The sequence below is a fragment of the Trichomycterus rosablanca genome, chromosome 2 (genome assembly GCF_030014385.1).
Source record: "Trichomycterus rosablanca isolate fTriRos1 chromosome 2, fTriRos1.hap1, whole genome shotgun sequence".
Taxonomy (NCBI): domain Eukaryota; kingdom Metazoa; phylum Chordata; class Actinopteri; order Siluriformes; family Trichomycteridae; genus Trichomycterus; species Trichomycterus rosablanca.
In genome coordinates, this window is record NC_085989.1 from 36,809,623 (window position 1) to 36,833,069 (window position 23,447).

A 23,447-nucleotide genomic window follows, 5' to 3' on the forward strand; every position below is an offset into this window, starting at 1 on the left:
GTATACATTCTGTTTTGGTAGTAGAAAGGATGTATATTTTTGGAAATGTATTGAGTACATCTTTCTCTACACTATAAAATATGAACAGATTTCTTACAGATATAGTAACTGTCATTTCTCATGCCCTTCCACTGACTTGAGATGGTCAGGCTTTTAGTAAAATCTTATCGAAAGTAATTAGCGGCACCCATACACTGTCGTCCCACACCTACTTTGGGAAAGCTTGCTCTAGAGGGCATGTTGTAAGGGAAACTGTTGAGCACTGCATCTCATTTCCTTCTGTGGGTTTTTTCTTTCTATTGCAAGGGCACTTCATCATGTTTTCTAACTTAGAAGGACATCTAAGAGGGCACTTTATGACTTTGTTTTTTCATCAGAAAAACACTATTATTTTGCACCTGAATGACTGTGGACCGGAGCTCCCGGAGGAAACCCACGCAGACACGGGGAGAACATGCAAACTCCACACAGAAAGGACCTGGACCGCCCCGCCTAGGGATCAAACCCAGGATCTTCTGCTGTGCGGTGACAGTGCTACCCACCGAGCCACAGTGGAATGACACCTGTTAAGACCTGTTAAGAGTTCTCTAGCTCTAGAGGGCACATTATCATAATTTATTGCAAGAAAGGCACTTTATTTGTTCCAAGGAAATGTCCGTTTATTCTATTGTAATTGCACCACATCACATTTTCTCCAATGAAGGGGCACTTGATATTTTTTGTCTTGTGAAAGGCAACCAATAGGGCACTTTGTCTTGTTTAAATGGCTCTTCAGCAATACTTTTCACCATAGGGAACCCCCTCCTTGAGTCCACCAGTGAATTAAACTCTCAAGATCTTAATAAAAAGCCAAATATTTTTCAGCTTCTGCTTCTTCCTGTGTAAATAACGAACACAATCTCACAGGCATCAAGGCATTTCAGTTATTTTATTATATTTTATATGAAGCATCTATATAAAAATACAGTAAATGAATAAATTAGTTTTCTCTTGCACAAGCAATTGACATTGTGCATTTGGTATATTTGAGGTAACAGCATTCAGTATGACATACATATTAACATTCCCAGATATTATTAACAGAAATAATAAAAGGATGAAGCAGGAGGAGAAGAAATAATATAAGATAAAATAAATACATGACATGCTTATTCTGTGTTCCTTGATACAATGCTCTGTGCTTATCATCAGTGTGCTCTACTAATGGCTTGTCCTGAGGCATCAAGTGCCTGAACGCTGTTTGGTGCTCAGTCCACAGAGGTGAGTAATGAGCAAAAAGAGATGCACAATGTCCCAATAATGGCTGTCAGCTCCACCATGTCAGTGCCACTCATCCTTGAACATTAGGAGAGTCCTGCCAAGAATGTGAAGTCATTATTTCACTTAATACTGGTATGTCATGGCGATGCACTCCGTCCATTGTAAGAAATTTGTGAGATGCCGTTGCTTGAGGTATCCAAAACTTCCTGCTTTAAAAATGAAAGAGAAAACACATGTATGTGACAAATGTCATTGCTTTAGTTGTTATTGCTGTGATTTGATTTTCATAGGTAAATGTTAAAAAAATAAAATAGTCTTTACTTAAATAGGTCTTTCCCACCAGGGCCTTCTGATTACTAGTTTAATACTTTAACAGTGTCCAATTTTTTTAGCCAATTGCGCTATGCCTCCTCTCTACTGGTGCTGACCCCTGCCCCGATTGAGGAGAGCGAACTGAGACACACCCCCTCCGACACATGTGCAGTAGCTGACTGCATCTTTTCACCTGCACAAGGCGAGTTCATATGCGCATCAGCCTTGTGCACAGAGAGCCACACCCCAATCGCATTATTACTCTACTCTGTGCAGATGCCATCAATCACCCAGCAGAGGTCGTAATTGCATCAGTTATGAGGTCCCTATCTGACTCCCTCCCTGGATGAACAACAGCCAAACGTTGTTCATATAGCCGCCCAGCCCAGCCGGATGGCAGAGCTGAGATTCGATACAATGTATTCAATATCCCAGCTCTGGTGCGCGGCACAATTTAGTGAACTTTTAACATCAGCCAAAAAGTATTTCTTTACGACAGTCAAAAGCTGATTTTGTGCCATAAAAACCTTTAAAAGCCGCAATTTCCCTTCGGGGATCAATAAAGTAAATCAATCAATTAAAAATTAATCAAAAAGATCTTAAAATTTATATTCTCCCTGGCAGAGCATTCTCACGGGTTTCATATGGAAAAGAAACAACACTTTGGCTTCTTTTTTAGGGTAAGTAGAATTAATTTTTATGAAAAATGTTGTTAAGTTTTTATTGAACTAGACTTTTCTTATGTTGGTGATTGTTGTTGATTGCTTAATTAAATGTAAAACATCAAATGTAAAAATGTGATAAAATTTACATATTAGAGAAGCAACTGGAATTGAAAGTCATTGGTGTTCACATCATTTGGCTAAAACAGTTTAAAAAAACAGTAGAGATCTTTGGTAACAACAGCTTTGGCTCTTCAGAAACATCTGCTGAATCTTATATGATCAAAACTATTAGAATTAAAACAGTAGATGAAACACTTAGATAGACACTAACACATTTCTGAATGGTATGGCTACATTTGACAGAATCTCAACACACACGCACACACACTGTATGCCAACTGAGATGTCAGTCACCCTAACGAACAAAGCATTGTCAGAAAAACAAGCAATATATAGCTTGCCATGACACGCAGTGTGACTGCTCTCCTTAAATTTGTCCTCTACCTTTTCAGTCATCTCATGTGAGTGATGCAGTGAGTGCTCGCGCTCCAGGAACATTCGCTGCTGCTCGCTGCTGGCCAGCCGGCACGTCAGCCACGTGGAAAGTGTACAGCTGCTGATGCCCAGACATGCAAGAGTCATGGCGGCCATGTGTAAGGACTGTACCCTGTCTGGTCTTTTTACTAGCGCCCGGACAAACTGGAAGTTAAGGATCCCACCGATCAGACCACAAATGCAGCAGGCTGAGAACAGGATCATCTGATAGATAGACAATTGAAGGGGGGGTTGAAAAAGAAGGAAAAGAAGACAGAAATGGGGAGATTATATTTAGTATTAGATTTCTTATTAGATAGTTTTATGTAAACATTGTTGTTCTTGCACTGTTTCTGATGTTGTAGGCTTGGCCCACAGATTCAAGCAAAAAGGAAACTCAATGCTACAGCATACAGTAACAGAAAATTGCTCTTTCCTGTTACAGCTAAATTTTACCCATGTGCAAAAACAGTTCACAAAGAAATTGTTTGCATGTGTGATCTGACCTCAGCTCCATCCAACACTTTTTGAAATGAATCAGACAGTCAAATGTAAACAGGTTTTATCTCTCAACATCAGTGTGTGACTTCAGTAATGCCTTGATGGCTGGACAGAATAAAAGCCTCAGTTTTTCCCATGATTTAAAATCTAGAGGAAAGCTTAGGAACGTTAATACTGTTAACACAAAAGTGGGGACCATGTCTATATTAATGTTGGGTAATGAATGTAATGGTTGTGTATCAGTGGTAGAGGTGGAAAGAGTACTAAAATATTGTATTCAAGTAAAAGTACTATTACTTTGATGAATTTGTACTTAAGTACAAGTAAAATTACTAGTCTAAAAATCTACTCGGACACTTGTGCGGGCCCATTTAAAAGTAACTCAAAGTAACTCATTTAAACTTTATTAGTAAATGTTACTTAGTTCCTTTTTTTAACAGAAGGAGAGGGTGTCTCTTACGGTGGCCGAGAAGTGCAAAACAAATTTACATTTCAGAAAACAAAATTACATATGCCGAAAATAAATTTACAAGTGCTGAAACACTTTTACATATGACAAAACAAATTTACAAACACTGGGTACCCGAGCACTTGTAAATTTGTTTTTGCTTTTGTTGTAAATTTGTTTTTGTTTTTTTGTAATTTTGTTTTCTGAAATGTAAATTTGTTTTGCACTTCTCGGCCACCGTAGTCTCTCCTGTGTACTGCAAACATGACAAGTGGATATAAATCTCACAACAGTTGTTAAATACAGTATAATAGAAAAAAAATGTTGATACAACATTTAAAACATTTAGGGATGTGTAATGTGTCATTTTAGTACAGACCATAACCACTGAAGTTGGCATAAATTGTGGATTCTGTAGACCAGCCTTCTTTTCATCACCAACAAATACCAAACAACAGTCATACTGCAAATCTCAACTCAAAACAAGTCAAGGTTACAAGTGTTGTGACTTTCACTAAATGACTCAAAGAAAACCTTCAAGATGTAAGTTGATGCTAACCAACTTACCTAGTCCAGGTCAGTAGTGCCATTAGCAAACATTAGCAATGTCTTAGCAACAGCAGGCATCAATGTCTTATGGCTAATTTGAGCAACTAATCTACAACTGCAACGGTACAAGTATTATTCAACTTACCTCTACATGTTTGCGCAGGTTTGATGTTGAGTTTTTATAAGCTGCTAGTTCAGTCTCTCTGGGCAAACACAGCTTACACTGCATTATAAAGTCCCTCAGATATGGCCAGGGGTTAATTTGCTTCAAGTTCAACTTCGCATTAAAATGGGCCCGCACAAGTGTCTGACTTGTCTGTTGCCATCTTTTTGAGATTTTAGCACCAGTTTATTCTCCATCCCAGCATTCACTGCAGCAGTTTCCCAGACACGATTTTTTTTAGCGTTTTTTTTTTTTTTTACTCAGTAACGGATGTTATTTAAAATGTAGCGAATTACAATTCTTAATACAAAACATACTTAAGTAAAAGTAAAATTACAGGTTGTAAAATCGACTTTAAAAAATACAAGTACACAAAAATACTACTCAATTACAATAACAATGCTACTATTTGCACTTCTGGTAGATGCTAACTACATTTCGTTGCCTTGTACCTGTACTGAGCAATGACAATAACGTTGAATCTGTCTGTCTGTCTGTCTGTCTGTCTGTCTGTCTGTCTATCTATCTATCTATATATATATAAAACGCGAGTAAATGTAATTCTTTACTTTCCACATCTGATCAGTGGTTTAAAAAATGTTATGTTATATTGTTGCAGCCTACATGTAGAATTGTTGCCCATTTTTGCATGATAGAAGACTTTATTTGCTCAACAAGCTGTGTTTGCCATTGTCTGATTCTCCTCTGCATTCTGCGTCACACAGTTTCAACAGGAGACATCTGGACTGCAGGCAGGCCAGTCAAGCACACATGTCTACAATGCCATGCTGCTGTAATGATAGCAGCATGAGGCCTGGCATTGTCTTACTGAAATAACCATGGACTTCCTGGTAAAAGACATAGTCTTAATGGCTGCATATGTCTCTAATAAATCCCAATACACGCCTCACTTTCAATGGTACTTACTTTATGAATAAGCAAGTCACTAATGTCGTAGTCAATAAGGCAACCCCAATACCAAGACAGAGTATTTAGGCACAACCGATCTTTGCTTGCAAAGACTTAACCTTTGGTGGATCTTCTTTTTATACCCAATCATAAAACCCTAACCTGTTACAAATTCATTTGCTTATTGTGGAATATTTAAAAATAGTGTAAATTAAATTTTCTGTTAACTTTTCAATCTAATTTTGCCCCGTCCCAACTTTTTGAGTATTTTGCAGGTTAAATGAAATTTTGTTTATATTTACAAAATACAATCAAGTTGGTCAGGCAAGTATTAAAGTTTTTTTTTTTTCATTTTACTTTATCACAGACTGGACTGAACAATGAAGAACTCCAATGATTATATATATTTTTTTTGCTAGTTATAACTTTCAGTTCAATTTAATTTTGTGTTTGTATGATCTGTGTAAATCCTATTTATATAAAGTGTCCTCCAGGCCGGCAAAAGAGGATGGGGTCCCTGCTGAGTGTGGTTCCTCTCAAGGTTTCTTCCTGTATTTTAGGGGAGTTTTTCCTTGCCACTGTTGCCCTCGGCTTGTTCAATAGGGGTTTTTGGTCTGTTGGTCCTGGATTCTGTAAAGTTGCTTTGAGACAATTTCCATTGCAAAAAGCGCTATATTTAAATAAATTTGACTTGGCTTGACATTTCTTTGTATTTTTGTCAGTAAAATAAAGGTTCAAGAGAATTAACATATCACAGATTCTTGTGTTTATTACTTTTTACAACATATCCCAACTTTTCCAAAGACAGAGTATAAATAATATACAATTGTAATACAATTTGATTTATTATGAGGCAGACCTATATTTAGTTACACACAAAATTTTTGCATAATCTGTTACTCCAGGGTTTTACTCTGTAAAGGTTAAGGCATAATCAGCAATACAAAAGTACAGCAGAACACACGACACACAATAAACATAAATGAGAGCAATTTTATATCAGCTATGAATTGTGCCACTCTGTTGTTTTTAATTTTTCAAACTCTGCCAGGAGAGGGGTGTTATCAAAGGTCAACAAAATGCAACCTCATCACTTTTCAGTAACTTTTAGCTCAGATTACACAGAGTGCAGACTCCCTGCTTGTGTTGTTTAGTCACAGTCCCGACTCTCATTAGTGCTTTACCCTTAATTGCAAGGGCATACTGAATTTTTCAATGTTTGTCCTCAGGGGAGAGTGATAAAGTGTATTAATCTGCATATTGGCCCAAATTCCATGTCTGTATAAGATTATTTAAATATTGAAATGAATTTTGCTTTTACATGCACTTTATTAATATCATAATGGTGGAAATGTATAAGTCTAGACAAGGAAAAATATTTTATCTGCAAATTGTATATAATGCTGTAGCTACTCTTTTATATCTGGTTTTGATTTAATACAAGTACAGACAAAAGTAAAACATTTTAGTATATTTTATCTACAGTGCATGATATTATCAAAGCATTTGGAAGATCTAGAGAAATCCTTGCTTATTAAACATAAAAACTTCAAGTAACATTTATTAACGGCATGACTGCATAATTAGAGGATGCAGTTGCTAGACTGGCGTGTCTGCAGTTCTGACCCTTTTCCTATTAAAGTATTTTGCCTGTTATAAATGTGCAAAATATGCCTTTTTAGCTAATGACTTGTTTAATGAATTAATTGCATTGTGTCTTACACAGTGGTTAAATGTTCATGGAATGTAGGTGTGTTGACATAAATATTTAATGTAAAACTTTGTAGCTTTTCTTTCTTTTTATTTTAGTAAAACTGTACAAAACACAAAGTACTGCATGTTGAAAGCTATAGGAAAGATATTACTGAATTATTTTATAAAAGAGAACTCTACAATGGAAGTGCCATGTATTGCCAAGAGTGCCATGTATTGTGAATAGTGATTTTATATACAAATTGGTTACAAACTATAGCAAAATAACACAACATGTGTACAAAGCGCTACACAGGAGTACTTCATAAAGCAATTAAGCTATAATCCTGCTATACATCGTGGCATGACTAAAAATGCTAAGCTTCCTATATATGATTTTGGAGCAACATGCTAACAGTGCTCTCCTCCATTGTTAGCCAAACAGCTATTAAGGAAGGTCTTTTAGACTTTAGATATCTTTAGATATCTTGTGGTGGCCCAAATGTTTAGTAAGTCCCACATTTTATGGCAGTCATTAAATTACACACACTGAATGATGGTGCCCAGGTGGCGCAGCAGGATATTCCGTTAGCACACCATCGCCGAGATTCTGAACTACTCGGTTTGAAACTCGGCGTTGTTATCGGTCGGCTGGGCGCCATCTAGCGGGCACAATTGGCAGTGCCTGCAGCAGATACTAATTGGCCACTGTATCTGCAGGGTGGGGGCCGGACTATGTGTGGGGTGGGATCTTCATATGCTGTGTTAGGACCCTGATTGGCAGAAGTGCAAAATGCAGGGGCGAGAAGAGGAAGGTTGTGCACATGTTGGAAGAGACGTTTACAGTGACGTGCTCTCCTGAGATGCAATCAGGTATCCCTCAGCAGCGGAAGACAAAATTAAATATGCAAAATCTGGAGTAAAATGGGGAGAAAATGCATTAAAAAAAAAATAAAATAATTAAATTGAATGATAGAATAATTTGCCCCCCCCCCCCCCCCAACCCCTTCTGCATCCACAGAATTAGTTGAGAGTTTTCCTAACTCAGTTACCCGAGTAGTGTTTTTAGCTGCTTTAGACTTTGACAACGTGGACATTTTTACTGACAGATTGCTAACTAAAATGACATGGTTGCTAGGACCGCCTTACAGTGCAAATTAACCAGTAAATATCAGGCACTTGAATGCTACACAAATTGTATATAATGCTGTAGCTACTCTTTTATATCTGGTTTTGATTTAATACAAGTACAGACAAAAGTAAAGCATTTTAGTATATTTTATCTACAGTGCATGATATTATCAAAGCATTTGCAAGATCTAGAGAAATCCTTGCTTATTAAACATAAAAACAAGTAACATTTATTAACAGCATGACTGCATAATTAGAGGATGCAGTTGCTAGACTGGCGAGTCTGCAGTTCTGACCCTTTTCCTATTAAAGTATTTTGCCTGTTATAAATGTGCAAAATATGCCTTTTTAGCTAATGACTTGTTTAATGAATTAATTGCATTGTGTCTTACACAGTGGTTAAATGTTCATGGAATGTAGGTGTGTTTACATAAATATTTAATATAAAACTTTGTGTTTTGTACAGTTTTACTAAAATAAAAAGAAAGAAAAGCTACAAAGTACTGCATGTTGAAAGCTATAGGAAAGATATTACTGAATTATTTTATAAATGAGAACACTACAATGGAAGTGCCATGTATTGCCAAGAGTGCCATGTATTGTGAATAGTGATTTTATATACAAATTGGTTACAAACTATAGCAAAATAACACAACATGTGTACAAAGCGCTACACAGGAGTACTTCATAAAGCAATTAAGCTATAATCCTGCTATACATCGTGGCATGACTAAAAATGCTAAGCTTCCTATATATGATTTTGGAGCAACATGCTAACAGTGCTCTCCTCCATTGTTAGCCAAACAGCTATTAAGGAAGGTCTTTTAGACTTTAGATATCTTTAGATATCTTGTGGTGGCCCAAATGTTTAGTAAGTCCCACATTTTATGGCAGTCATTAAATTACACACACTGAATGATGGTGCCCTGGTGGCGCAGCAGGATATTCCGTTAGCACACCATCGCCGAGATTCTGAACTACTCGGTTTGAAACTCGGCGTTGCCATCGGTCGGCTGGGCGCCATCTAGCGGGCACAATTGGCAGTGCCTGCAGCAGATACTAATTGGCCACTGTATCTGCAGGGTGGGGGCCGGACTATGTGTGGGGTGGGATCTTCATATGCTGTGTTAGGACCCTGATTGGCAGAAGTGCAAAATGCAGGGGCGAGAAGAGGAAGGTTGTGCACATGTTGGAAGAGACGTTTACAGTGACGTGCTCTCCTGAGATGCAATCAGGTATCCCTCAGCAGCGGAAGACAAAATTAAATATGCTAAATCTGGAGTAAAATGGGGAGAAAATGCATTAAAAAAAAATAAAATAATTAAATTGAATGATAGAATAATTTGCATCCTTCTGCATCCACAGAATTAGTTGAGAGTTTTCCTAACTCAGTTACCCGAGTAGTGTTTTTAGCTGCTTTAGACTTTGACAACGTGGACATTTTTACTGACAGATTGCTAACTAAAATGACATGGTTGCTAGGACCGCCTTACAGTGCAAATTAACCAGTAAATATCAGGCACTTGAATGCTACACAAATTAAAAACTTTAAAACGCTAAACACAAAGCTTAAGGTTTGAATTTAACAGCAAAACACACAGGAAAAGGTTCATGTCATGGTCTGTGAGGCAATTTCCATGGCTGTGAATTCGGTAGGGCCTTAATCATAATCATATAATCATAATAATATTAAGCATAATAATTTGAGTGGAAAGGTTCACAATTTCTTAGTATGTTGAACAACTAGTGAAAAGCACATTTGTAAATGAATCATGTAAATTCCATATACAAAAATGTCCATGTCTTATCCAATCCAGATGATTGTGACCATGTAGATTTGATATACTCATCAGAACCTTGTTCAAGCTAATTTATTAGCAGCCACTGTTTACCTGTTATAAATATGGCTATACCAAATACCAAGAAATTATGTACCTTCATGAACGTTTTTTTCACTCAAATTGTTACTGATTATATGATTTGTAATAAAACATTAATACAACATATATTAAATAATAAAAAAATGCAAAATAGAAGCATTTTTACTTGGCCCCAACTATATCAGTGCCATCACTTTGTACCTCTAGCTGAGCTTATACTCTGTTTGATACTACTGTTGATCTATGCACGAAGTGCAATAACCAAACTTGGATGTTGTACTGCATCAAGCAAAAACAAATGAGGAGGTGGAAAGCATGAAGGTGATTTACAGCGCTCTAACATGGTAACATGTCCAAAATGCCATTACAAAGAGCCATTATGAAACAAGAGAAGCTATCATTTCAGTCATTTACTAATGTGTGGAAACAATGTAATAAGTAAATTTGATCAACGAGAGCGTAAAGTGATTGTAACAGCAAATGATATGGGGAATAGAAGTCGAAGGTAGGGCAAAAGAAACACATTATGGCACAGTAAAATGAAAATGTAAGAAGGGAAGAGCATCCCATTACTTTCCACATTCAATAAACCACATTTAATACAAGTATGCTGAGAGCTAACCATCAACTTGTTGGACAAAGCATGGACATTTTTATGGCTTTTCAGGCTGCAACAGTCTCTACTCCTTTGGGAAGGATTCTAAAATGTGTCTGTGGAAAGCATTTAGCAGACAGTTTTATCCAAAGCGACTTACAGTACTGTGACAGTATATTGTCTAAGCAATTGAGGTTTAAGGACCTTGCTCAAGGGCCCAACATTGGCAACCTGGCAGGTGGGGCTTGAACCAGCAACCTTTTGATTACCAGTCCAGTACCTTAACCACTAGGCTACAACTGCCCACACTGTTGCCATAAAGTTAAAAGCATATAAAACCTATATTACTTTTATGGGTGTGACCAAAACCCTTTTACTTTTTTACTTTTAGCATTGCCAATAATCAAAAGTGATCCAGTACTACAAAACATATGCTTGTGTTGTATAAGATCATCAGTAAATCAGAGCAAAGAATTATGAAATTAAAATTAAATAAAAAATAAATACCTACTAGAGTGGTTCTTAACTATAGACCTTTTAAAAAATATACACAGATCAGCCATAACATTAAAACCACCTTCTTGTTTCTACACTCACTGTCCATTTTATCAGCTCCACTTACCATATAGGAGCACTTTGTAGTTCTACAATTACTGACTGTATTCCATCTGTTTCTCTGCATGCTTTGTTAGCCCCCTTTCATGCTGTTCTTCAATGGTCAGGTCTCTCCCAGGACCACTACAGAGCAGGTATTATTTAGGTGGTGGATCATTCTCAGCACTGCAGTGACACTGACATGGTGGTGGTGTGTTAGTGTGTGTTGTGCTGGCATGAGTGGATAAGACATGACAGCGCTGATAGAGTTTTTAAACACCTCACTGTCACTGCTGAACTGAGAATAGTCCACCAACCAAAAATATCCAGCCATCAGCAAACCGCTGATGAAGGTCTAGATGATGACCAACTCAAACAGCAGCAATAGTTGAGTGATCGTCTCTGACTTTACATCTACTAGGTGGACCAACTAGGTAGGAGTGTCTAATAGAGTGGACAGTGAGTGGACATGGTATTTAAAAACTTCAGCAGCACTGCTGTGTCTGATCCACTCATGCCAGCACAACACACACTAACACACCACCATGTCAGTGTCACTGCAGTGCTGAGAATGATCCACCACCTAAATAATACCTGCTCTGTGGTGGTCCTGTGGGGGTAAAAGCAGGCTAAAAATGTATGTAGAGAAATAGATAGACTACAGTCAGTAATTGTAGAACTACAAAGTGCTTCTATATGGGAAGTGGAGCTGATAAAATGAACAGTGAGTGTAGAAACAAGGAGGTGGTTTTAATATTATGGCTGATCAGTGTATATGGTCATTTAAGTTCTAGGCATTGCATGCATGTTTTTGATAATTATGAACTTTTTAATAATAATTCATAATGTTAATTTAACTATAACATTAACTATTCATATTGGAGTTTTGTCACGGCAATGACGGTCTCAGCTACATAAAGTGCATTTTACTGATGGGTAAAGTGTGGTGGTGGGGTCGCAACAATATTCAGTCCTAATATATACTAAATTAAACACAACTGATGTAATTCAAAGAAGAATGAAGCATGATGATTAGAATCATTTACTTTAGATGGGGGACTGAGTGAAAAACACAAGCAGTAAGTGTGAGGAAAAAGTCCTTTCAGACTAGGTTTCACTTTGCTATAGATCTGTCATTAACACTCTCATTTCTCCTATGAGTCCTCTACTTTCCCTTTCAAGGTGCCTAATTGAATCTCTTCCCTATGCAGTAACTCAGAGCAAAAAGGCCTCCATATCGATACAGGAATCAGTTCATCTTAAACCAAACTGTATGTATGTGGTTTTTAAGCATTACAGTGTAATGTCAAATGAAATAAATCCAGGTTAAATAAGTTATGAAAGGTTTTTAATGTATTACTAGACCACTTTATCTGATTAATATACTGAGTGTTGTTTGGTGCAGCCAGTGCATTAGCTTTTCAATGTACTATAGAAGACCTGACTGCCAACCTTTCTGTCGTATGATTGTCACAGCCTGCAATTTGTATATGACAAGAAAGCACATAAAACCACTAAAATTTTAAAATACAAAAACCCTCATGTTAATCACTGAAAGTGAATACAGCCAGTGAAATAACTTTACCTAATGTAATGAAATGCTTTTGGTTCATTATTATTATAATTATTATTTTTAACCAGATTTTTATAAATTCTTTATGGTTAGTTGGGAAGTGTTGGGGTACAGCAATTCTGAGATGTCTCTACAGATGTTTGATGGGACATCCAGTTTAAACTCTAATAATAAACCACTTCAATTTTGCTTTTAAATTTTGGGGATATTTTTAACCAGGATATATATATATATACAGTATATACAGTGAGTTTCTTTATTTTTATAGATCCTAATCAGACTGCCAGTCCTTCCAGCTCAAAAACATCCTTATTACAAGATGAAGCTACCATAACATAAGATGATGATACATGATTATCAATATGTCAACATTTGCAATGGATTTTGTCTGCACTTGACATTATTTCTTTGGAACTTTCAGTTGCTCGTATACATGGAGCTCAGTCAAGAACTATTAATGCTTGGAAGAAAGCGCTCCAATCAGTGGAGTCTTTACTGGGCTCTTGCTAGAGTTGTTATTTATTTGCCATTCTTATTTTTTTGTGTCTCTCTTTTATTTTTATGAAGCTATTGTTCTTATGTATACGTTCTGCTATGCATTGTCTGTATCTTAATTATTTTTGTTTTTTCGGCCAACACACCTGGGGGGGGGTTCTATGTTCGTTTGTGTTCATGATAACATGTATGACAACATATAAGTTTTTAAAAAACAATAAAACAATTGTTCACAAAAAAAGTTGACTTTTGTGTTTAATACTGTTTATTAAGTGTTTAAAAGATAAACTTAACAAAAACAAACGTTATGTTTAAATGGTGTTTAAGACAATTTACTGTATGCAAGACAAAACATTTATTTGTAATTTTTAACACTTTTGGCATATATACATATTGCCTACAAAGTGCTCATGTGTATAGCTGAGACACTGCAGTATGTGTACTTACAAGCAGGCCGGTCCTTTTTCTTGCACACAGCATCCCACAGAGTCCACAGACAAGAAACTAGAAGAGACCAATCAGATACATTTTACTGTAAAAAGTACACTGTAAAGAAGATAGAATCCTAACCAATTTAAAAAGAAGTTATTTTTCATACAGTCATTTGCATATTTGCATTAAAAGTGACCATCCAAGCATTAGAGTGGAATGCAATGCAATGGAATTATGATATATGTTCTTTTACACTAAACAAATATTTATAACAGATATTTTAAATGTCATCGACCAGGGAACAGCATTTTCTATTAAAATAACCTTACATGGCCTTCATTCACACAACAACATAGCTTATGGGCATAGTATTAGTATAGTACTGTGCTGTTTACTATTTATTACAGTGAAGAATCAAAACATTACTCCTACGAATGGAATGTATTTATACATTTACCAAATGTATTTAAGTAGAATAATCAACAACGTTGAAAAAGATCACAAAAGTAGTATTTCATGCTATGTACTACATGGTATGTCAATATAAAATTAACACTGTATGTATTGTATTTGAATGTATGTGGTTTGCAGATAAAAAACAATAGAAGTGCTACTAATCAGCTGTTGTACTTCATCTTGATAAAGGTGAAAATATATCACAGGGCATTACAAACTTATGTATTTTTTTCACTTACTTTAACCTAGGGACAATTTTGCAGAAGTCAGTCCACCAGTAAGTTCATTATCATGAGGTAGGAGGAAACCACAAAAATCCCACATAAACACAAATAAAATTAACTTTAATAAGTACTTTTATAGGTTTTTAATCTATATCTACAATACATCTTTGATGTACATCCACAAGTTCCTTCTTATTTCTCAGCTAAATAAAATATTTCAGGCCGATTGTAGACAAGATTTGGGTTTCACACACACACACACACACACACAACAAAGAAACGACAACATGTAATTGGATTACTTCAACACATGAACACATGCTTATTTTTGTTAATCTGTGTTGAAGTAATAAAGTTTATGTGAAAATCCTCTACACGTTCAAATGAAAAAAAACTTTCATTTGGGGAGTTATAATAATATTTAAAAAGTCTGTACCCAGCACATGGAGGAAATTAATCATAATAATAATAAAAAATAAAACAATAATAATAACAACAACAAAATAACTGCAATACTACTACTACTACTACTACTACTACTAATAATAATAATAATAATAATAATAATAGTAATAACAAAACAACATCTACAATACTACTACTACTACTAATAATAATAATAATAATAATAACAAAACAACAACTATAATAATACTATAACTACTACTAATGATAAAACAACTATAATAATAATAAAACAAGAACAATAATAACAACAAAACAACAGTAATACTACTACTAATAATAATAATAATAACAAAACAACAACTATAATAATAATATTACTACTAATAATAATAAAAACAACTATAATAGTAAGAAAACAAGAACAATAATAACAACAACAACAAAACAGCAATACTACTACTAATAATAATAATAACAACAAAACAACAACAATATTAATAACAAGCCAACAATAATAATAACAAAACAACAGTAATGACAACAACAAAACAACAGCAATTCTACTACTACTAATACTACTAATTATTGTAGTATATAATAGTATATAAAAACAAAACAACAACAACTATAATACTAATAATAATAATAATAAAACAATAATAATAATAATAAACCAACTACAACAACAGTAATAACAAACCAATAATAATAACAATAACAAAACAACAACAACTATAATACTACTACTACTACTACTAATAATAATAATAATAATAAAACAATAATAATAATAACAAGCAAACAACAGTAATAATAGCAAACCAATAATAATAATAATAAACCAACTACAACAACAGTAGTAACAAACCAATAATAATAACAATAACAAAACAACAACTATACTACTACTACTACTACTACTACTATAATAATAATAATAATAAAACCACAACAACAATAATAATAAACCAACTACAACAACAATAATAATAATAACAAGCCAACAACAATAATAATAATAACAAGCCAACAACAATGATAAAAACAAACCAGTAATAATAATAATAATAATAATAATAATAATAATAATAATAAACCAACTACAACAACAACAATAATAACAAGCCAATAACAATAATAACAAACCAATAATAATAATAATAACTGTTAGAATGTGTAAGATGACACGTACACACACCCCGCTCCACACGGGTGACGCGTGGCCCTGCTGGGTCCTGTGTTCGGCTCGGGCTCTGCTGATCGCCACTGCACCGAGCGCAACGCTGGCCGCTCCGAGTCCCACCTGCAGCACGGATAATACCAACAGACTGTACACGATCTTCCTCCGACTGCACATGCTCTCTCCTGCATCGTTCCTTCAGCAGATCCGCAGCTGAGTGATTTAATCCATCCTTCCCTCCGGCTGGTCCTGTCAGACACCGCGCTTACTCAGGCTGCCTCATCACTATTACATCCGCGCTCAGGGTGCGTGTGCGCTCTGTCCATTCCAGCAGAACTAAAAACGATAGTAATGTTGTGTTTGTAAGGCGCTCTGAGCAGGACCACCCCTAAACACACACCCCCATAGCACACCCACAGCCCTTCCCATAACATTATGACTACTCACAACACTAGAAGAGTAGAGTGGGAAGTAGCGTGGTATTGTGGGTGCCACGCTTCAGTCTGTAAGGAGTCTTGGAGGAGCTTTGGCAGGCTCTCCAACTATTTAGGCGCATCTCCTAAAACTTGCAAAAGGTGAATTGGCAATCTTATTTGTCCCCTGGGTTTAGATCAGTCAGTGTGTAACAGGTTACAGTGTTCCTGCATTGTGCACGTTGTTTTGGGTAGCACAGGACCCTCTGCAATTCTGACTGAAGCAGTTTCTAAAAATGAGTGAAGAAACAAATGGTTCTATAGTTAAACCATTTTGAGTGATATAATTTAATACAAACCGCTTTTCTAGAGAAGTTGGTGAGAGAGTACCAAAGCAACTGAAAGTAGAAGTTGATATTATATTACATAACTAACATAATATTATTTTAGCAACCACAAGAACATTCAGCAGACACCAATGTCAAAATTAATGAGGCACACCGCCACAACCATATGAGAACACACATCTATGCACACTGTTGCCTAGCTGGCATATTGTATTTTTGATTCAACAAGAAATATTTAGGTGTTTTGCAACACGTATATTCTATTTATGTGTAAACTGGATTATTTTATGCAATAAATCATCTTTAATATTTACTTTAAATTCAATAGGTAATAATATGTATTACCTAATTTGTACAACATCATCTAGATTCAGTAATGTGAGGCAAAAACACCTTGAATTGCCCTGACTCTTCAAAAGGTCTAGTTTTCTTTCATGTAGTTACATTAGTAATCTGAGTAACTTTGAGGTTGCTCAGCATTTACAGGGTTTCATAACTGACTACTTGGCATTTTCCCTAGAGCTGTAATTAAGTGTGCATTTATCATGTAAGCAGGTCCCACATTCCAGGGAGCACAGGGAAAGTACCGTCTAAGTGGTAAATTAGGTTAATTGTGTTGGGACTGATTAAAGAAGGATGAAGCCTACACATGCATAGATTGTTTTAGAATTCATTCTTATGTCAAAGCTACTTTTGTCAAACATTATTCAAACCATTTAACTAAATATAGAAACACAGGATACAAATGTAGATGATCTCTACTTGTAAGTGATGAAAGATTAACTAACTTTGTGTTACTTTAATATTTTTTTTTTTTGTAAATGAAGTTGATGTTCAACTAAAAGCCTGAACGTTCACATGATCTTGAAGAACACAGAAGTTGGATGGGTTTTTTGATACCAGATAAGAGTCAACATGGGCACTTTGACTAATCTGTGACTATGCAGTCCCAGTTTGATGCACTGTGTGTTGTGACACATTCACCTCATCACCAGTATTAAAACTATCTTACTTTCAGCCATAGTAGACATCATGCCATTTGGCATCAATTCTGTTATTGCTTTTTTTGCAGAGACCTTTTCTGGTCTAGAACATTTTGATAAAAGGTTTGGTGATTATTAAAATGTTATTTTGCAAATGTCAGATGAACCCCTGTAACAAAAAGCTAGAAGAGTAAACGGGACACAATTGCAGAGACGTCAAAATCTATGAATAATGTGTATATTATATTTATGTATTACATATTTATATTATATTTATGTATATTATACTCAATAATTTCTGTCGGAATAAATAAAGTATCTATCTATCTATCTATCTTAAAATAGGTAAAAACAAGATTACATACGAGAGATAGAGCTGCAACCAGCCAGAACAGTCAGATTAGCTTGACAAGGTGGACGACCCAGGGAGTCAGAGGGTCGATGAACAACCTTTTCCAGTGGCCAATGGAAACTGGGTGATGTTCCCAGCTGACACTGGAAAGCAGGTAACGATCCCAGTGGACACAGGGAGCCAGGGCAGCACCCCCAGCAGACACTGGAGAAAGGGTAAGGCCACTTTGCTCATTTTTAAAAGGATTCTCCCCAGTGTTTCTCCTGGTCAGCAGTGGCTTCCTCCTTGCTACCATCCTAGAATCCTAGTAATACCTTATTATTTTGTACATTTGATTAATTAACTATGACCTCAGGTAAGACTAACAATGTCTTGAGTTTTTTTATTTTTTTAATCTTTTGTGACTTCCGGGATAGGTTGCCGCTGAACCCTTTAGGGAAATTTTAGCAGGCTGTCCAGTACTGTAAAGATTTAACAGTGTTTTTTATTTATTTAAAGATAATAAATTATGTTGCTACATCTTAAATGTTAGGCATTTAAATTTTTTCTCAGCTCTTCAGGAATTGTTTTGGATTTGGCACAGTTCTTTAAAAGTTTAATGCTAACATTCAGGATTTGAGATTAAGATTTATAGTCTACATGGTTTGATGAAATCAAGATGAACTCAAGGTTGTGTTTAATTAACTAGACTGATAGGAATTTGATTTAATGAATAAATGGAAGTAACCACGAGTGGATTTATCTTTTCACAAAGCTGGCAAGTGTTTCAATTTTGGGAGTCTTTCACAAAAGGAGCCAATTTTCTAATTCCAGCCAATTAAAAATAACAGTTACTATAAAATGTTGTGGTTGATTCTTCTCACAAAATGATTCATCTTCAGCAAAGACATTGTAAAGCAAATCTAAGCACTGATGTTATTTTAAAAAGAGCACAAATGTTAAACACTAAGAATTGATGTTTGTAAAAAGAGTTTGGATTTAATAAAGACATTGAGTTCAATACTGTGACCTTACATTAGTTTAAGTGTCCAGTGCAAGGTCAGAGGGCAGTATGGTAGAACAGCAGGTATTGCTGATGCTGCAAAGCTCCAGGGTCTTGGAGCTGGCTTTAAACATCATTTATGGTCAGAGTGCAAACAGTAAATTAATCTACCATTCAGATGTCAAGTCATTAAATGTTTATGAACGCTGAAGAGTCACATGTGTGTACTTCAACAAAGCTCCTCAAAACAACATCATTTTGACACCAAGTTTATCAATAAAACTAATTTCTAAATCAGCAGGGCTTAAAGAAACAAGCACACATACATATATTTGACTAATATTTCCTATGCTTATGAATGTTTACAAGATGTAAATGCTTAATACAGCATTTATATTATTTATCATAAAGAAAGTATATAAAGAGGCCAGATCAGTGCAGATAAGCCAAAGTAATTCAGGCAAGGCTGACCCATGAATGTCCATAGTCATCTCAAGACTTAAACAATTCCTAGACTAGCAATAACTTTTTGGATTCTATAACTCCTAGACAAATTAAGAAAACTCAGACAATTCTTAGATTATATACTTCTTAGAACAAAAAACAGAAGTAATTCTTAGAACATAGACAAGGGGAACCACAAGGAACAAAAAGCAGGAAGACCAAGGAAAAACTAAGCAGACAGGTAGGCAGGATAACACAGCCATACAGAACTGTCCCTGCTTAAGCATACTGCTAATGCTAATCACAAGCATGAGCCACCTTGACACAGAAAAGAGACCCCTGGAAAGCCACTTGAACACCTTGACAATACCTGTGAAGAGCCGCAACCAGCTGGATCAATCACTTTGATTAATATGCTCATGAATGTAAATGCATGATGCAAATGCTTATACAATGTTAACAATATTTATCGTAAAGGAAGTATATTAGGAGACTCGATGAGTGCAGATGAATTACATTTTTTTACTGAGCCAAACTGATTCAGGCAAGGCTGATCCAATAATGGATGTCTATAGTCATCTCTTCTCTGACAGTCTGTGCTCACTGGGATTGAATTTCTCTGTGAACAATACAAAATGTTTTCTCTCATTTTAAAGCAACTATGAAAATGCAAAGCAATCTTTCAGCTGAAATGATTTCCATAAGATGTATGCTCATGCCATTATCCCAACAGTATTTAGCAGTTGTGAGTTAAAGTCATCCTTTGGCTTCCTCTAAAAATTAAGCAGATTCGGAAAATATGAAGGCAAAATATTAAACCAAGTTACACATCATTTGTCTTCGATGCGATACAAAACATTTGTAATTGACCCTGTCAGCCCTGTCAAAAATTCCAGCTTTTTGAAGCTCATACTGAACAGGCATTGTTGCTTATTTAATGTGGTGGTTATTTTTGGAGCCCTACTTTTTAACTATAAGCAACCATCCTGTGAAATGCCTTCTATCTTATCTATCTCAATACATCCACTATTAGGCATCTTTGAAACTCTGTTAGTTGCAAAAGAGTGAAAAGTTGTGGACACCTGACAACACCTTCAATATCCCATTCCAAAACCATGGAAAAAAGTATGTTATATGACATCCTTTTGATGTGGGAATTTGCGCACCTTCAGACGGACAGTTAGTGGATGAACAAATGGAAGCTGTGTGCTCCGGACCAAAGATGAAAAGGACCATCCAGACTGTTATCAGCAAGTCCAAAAGCCAGGGTCTGTCATGGTCAATGTAAAAAAGTACATTGAGATCTTGGAGTGACATTTGCTGCCTTCAAGACGTCATCCATGTATTTTTTAACAAGAAAATGTAAAACCACATGCTGCACACATTGCAAAGACATGGCTGCGGAAAAAAAGAGTACGGGTACTGGACTGGCCTGCCTGCAGTCCTGACTTGTCCCCAATAGAGAATGTGTGGAGAATTTTTTAACAAAAAATGCAACAACAACGACCCCTTACTGTTGCACATCCTAAGACGTGTTTGCAGGAAGAATGGGACAAAATAAAACCTGAAACACTAAATTGTTTGCTATCCTTAGTGCCAAAACGTCTTTAGTGTAGTGAAAAGGAATGGCAACATTACAAAGTGGTAAATGCTTTATTGTCCCAACTTTTTTTTAAATGTGTTGCAGGCCTGGAAAGCAGGAATGGATGTTTATTAGTAAATGAAATGAAGTTGACCAGACAAAACACAAAATATCTCACGTTCATCCTGTCTGCAATCAAATAAAAGTCAAAGTAAACTTTTTTTGTATTATTTGCATTTTCCATGCTGTCCCAACTTTTTCTGATTTGGGGTTGTATTTACTTATTTATTTAATATTCAGACATATTAAACATTAAATGTGGCATCAAATAGTTAATTCCATGATAAGCACAGTGTTGTAAATATGTCTGTACTGGGCTATATTTTTTATAGTTTGTGGGGCCTGGAGTGGCGGGGCCCAGTGTGATATCCTTTCAGGATCCCAAAATTCATGGCAGCTTCCCTGTATGTACCACCCCTGTACCACTATTCACACTTAAACTACAATTCATTAATTTTTCCTAAAATTGCACAGAGATTTCGGATGCACCCTTCATGTTGTTATGATTTTTCCTTGTGCTAGTAGTTGCTAAAAACTATGAGAACTCTATCTGTCTGAAACATCACTATTGATCTTCTAAATGAAGGCGACACACATTCTACTGACTCATGAAATGCCCTCTATCCTAATGTGTTTTCATTCTTCTTGGCTCTCTCTACCTTTGTGCTCTACGCTTTCTTCCACCCTCTCATGGGCTAAAAATAAAAAAGCTGATTTAATTGTCAGCTCGAAGAGCCAGTGCTGAGCAGAGATCTTGAAATAGTAAAAAGGAGAAGACAAAATTACTATTTATAGAGCTCACTGATGATTGGTGTTGTGCAGTGAAAGAAAACAAGTGAAGCAGGAAGTCAGGGTGGCAATAATTAATTATATTGTTCATGCTGGGACATGAGGGTGTAGTGCAGTGTTGCTTTTTCCTCTAGTCTCCAGCTATTCCTCCTCTAAACACACACCTCTAAAGAGATTAATGCACATGGGAAGAAAAGATATGAGAGTTCCCCTTAATCTGCAGGGCACTTGTCAGTGTAATACTGCATACAGCTCTGCTAGCATTTCTGTCCTTCAGTTCTGAATGTCCTCTCTTAGGTTATGGCTCAGTGCCATCTCAACTTCCTCTTACCTTCCATTAAAGTTGCTGCAGTAGAATCTCCAAAGTAACAATTTAGAGATACATTACAACCTATTTGGCCTCCCCTCGTATTACACCCACCTTCTCTCTAGGTGATGGACAGGGTGCCAATCCATATCAGGATATCACACACTCACACATTTCCTCAGTCACATAAGGGGCAAAGAAGGTAGTCCAACTCTTAGCATGCATTTTGGAGGTGTGAATAAAATGGAGATCCAGAAGGAAAACAATTGTGGACATGGGAAGTGAAAGTCAAACTTTTCAGGACTTTTTAGGTCTCTAGGACTGTGGAGTAGTGTGGCACATCACATTCACTTACCTGTTTACAGCTTATACCACTCCACACACAGTACTTGTATATCCTGGTCACTAGAACTATATGTAACACAAACAATTACTTGCTGTGCCACTGTGCTGCTATCACTCTGAAAGTCTTGGTTAAAAATATAAAATGTAATAATAATCTGACCAAAATTTTAAACCTATACAGGAGGATTTAGCTATATATTAATGTTGTTTTTAATCAGAGTAGGATACTTTTAACAGACCCAGAGAACATACTGTATGCCTATGATGTTGGAATTCATTCATTTATTCATTCATTCATTCATTTATTCATCATCCAAGCAAAAGTGGTTAGCTACATAAATATAGAAACAAAGGAAAAGTTTTATATATATATATATATATACAGTGGGGGAAATAAGTATTTGATCCCCTGCTGATTTTGTAAGTTTACCCCCTTACAAAGACTTGAACAGTCTATAATTTTTATGGAAGGTTTATTTTAACAGAGAGAGACAGAATATCAACAAAAAATCCAGAAAACATTAAATAAAAGTTATAAATTGATTTGTATTTAATTAAGGGAAATAAGTATTTGATCCCCTACCAACCAGCAAGAATTCTGACCCCAACAGACCAGTTATGTGCCCATGAGGCACACAAATTAGTCCTGTCCCTGTATAAAAGACTCCTGTCACAGAATCAGTTTCTTCCGTTCAAATCTCTCAATCACCATGGGCAAGACCAAAGAGCTATCAAAGGATGCCAGGGACAAGATTGTAGACCTGCACAAGGCTGGAATGGGCTACAAGACCATCAGCAAGAAGCTTGGTGAGAAAGAGACCACTGTTGGTGCGATAATTCGA

At 36.0% G+C, this 23,447-nt stretch overlaps 1 protein-coding gene across 2 annotated transcripts; it reads right to left on the reverse strand.

The window, feature by feature from the left end:
* Positions 1-1,039: 1,039 nt before the first annotated feature.
* LOC134309168 (transmembrane protein 196) lies at positions 1,040-16,178 on the reverse strand. Of its 2 annotated transcripts, none has more exons than XM_062990806.1 (4): positions 16,014-16,178; positions 13,749-13,805; positions 2,742-2,996; positions 1,040-1,466 (listed from the first exon to the last, which is right to left on the reverse strand). In XM_062990806.1, exons 1-4 carry the CDS (start codon positions 16,176-16,178, stop codon positions 1,398-1,400), a joined length of 546 nt encoding a protein of 181 aa, XP_062846876.1. In that variant the 3' UTR covers positions 1,040-1,397. The 2 variants fall into 2 exon arrangements, with proteins under 2 accessions (XP_062846876.1, XP_062846875.1); XM_062990805.1 differs by having other exon boundaries at positions 1,040-1,475; positions 2,736-2,996.
* Positions 16,179-23,447: the final 7,269 nt, after the last annotated feature.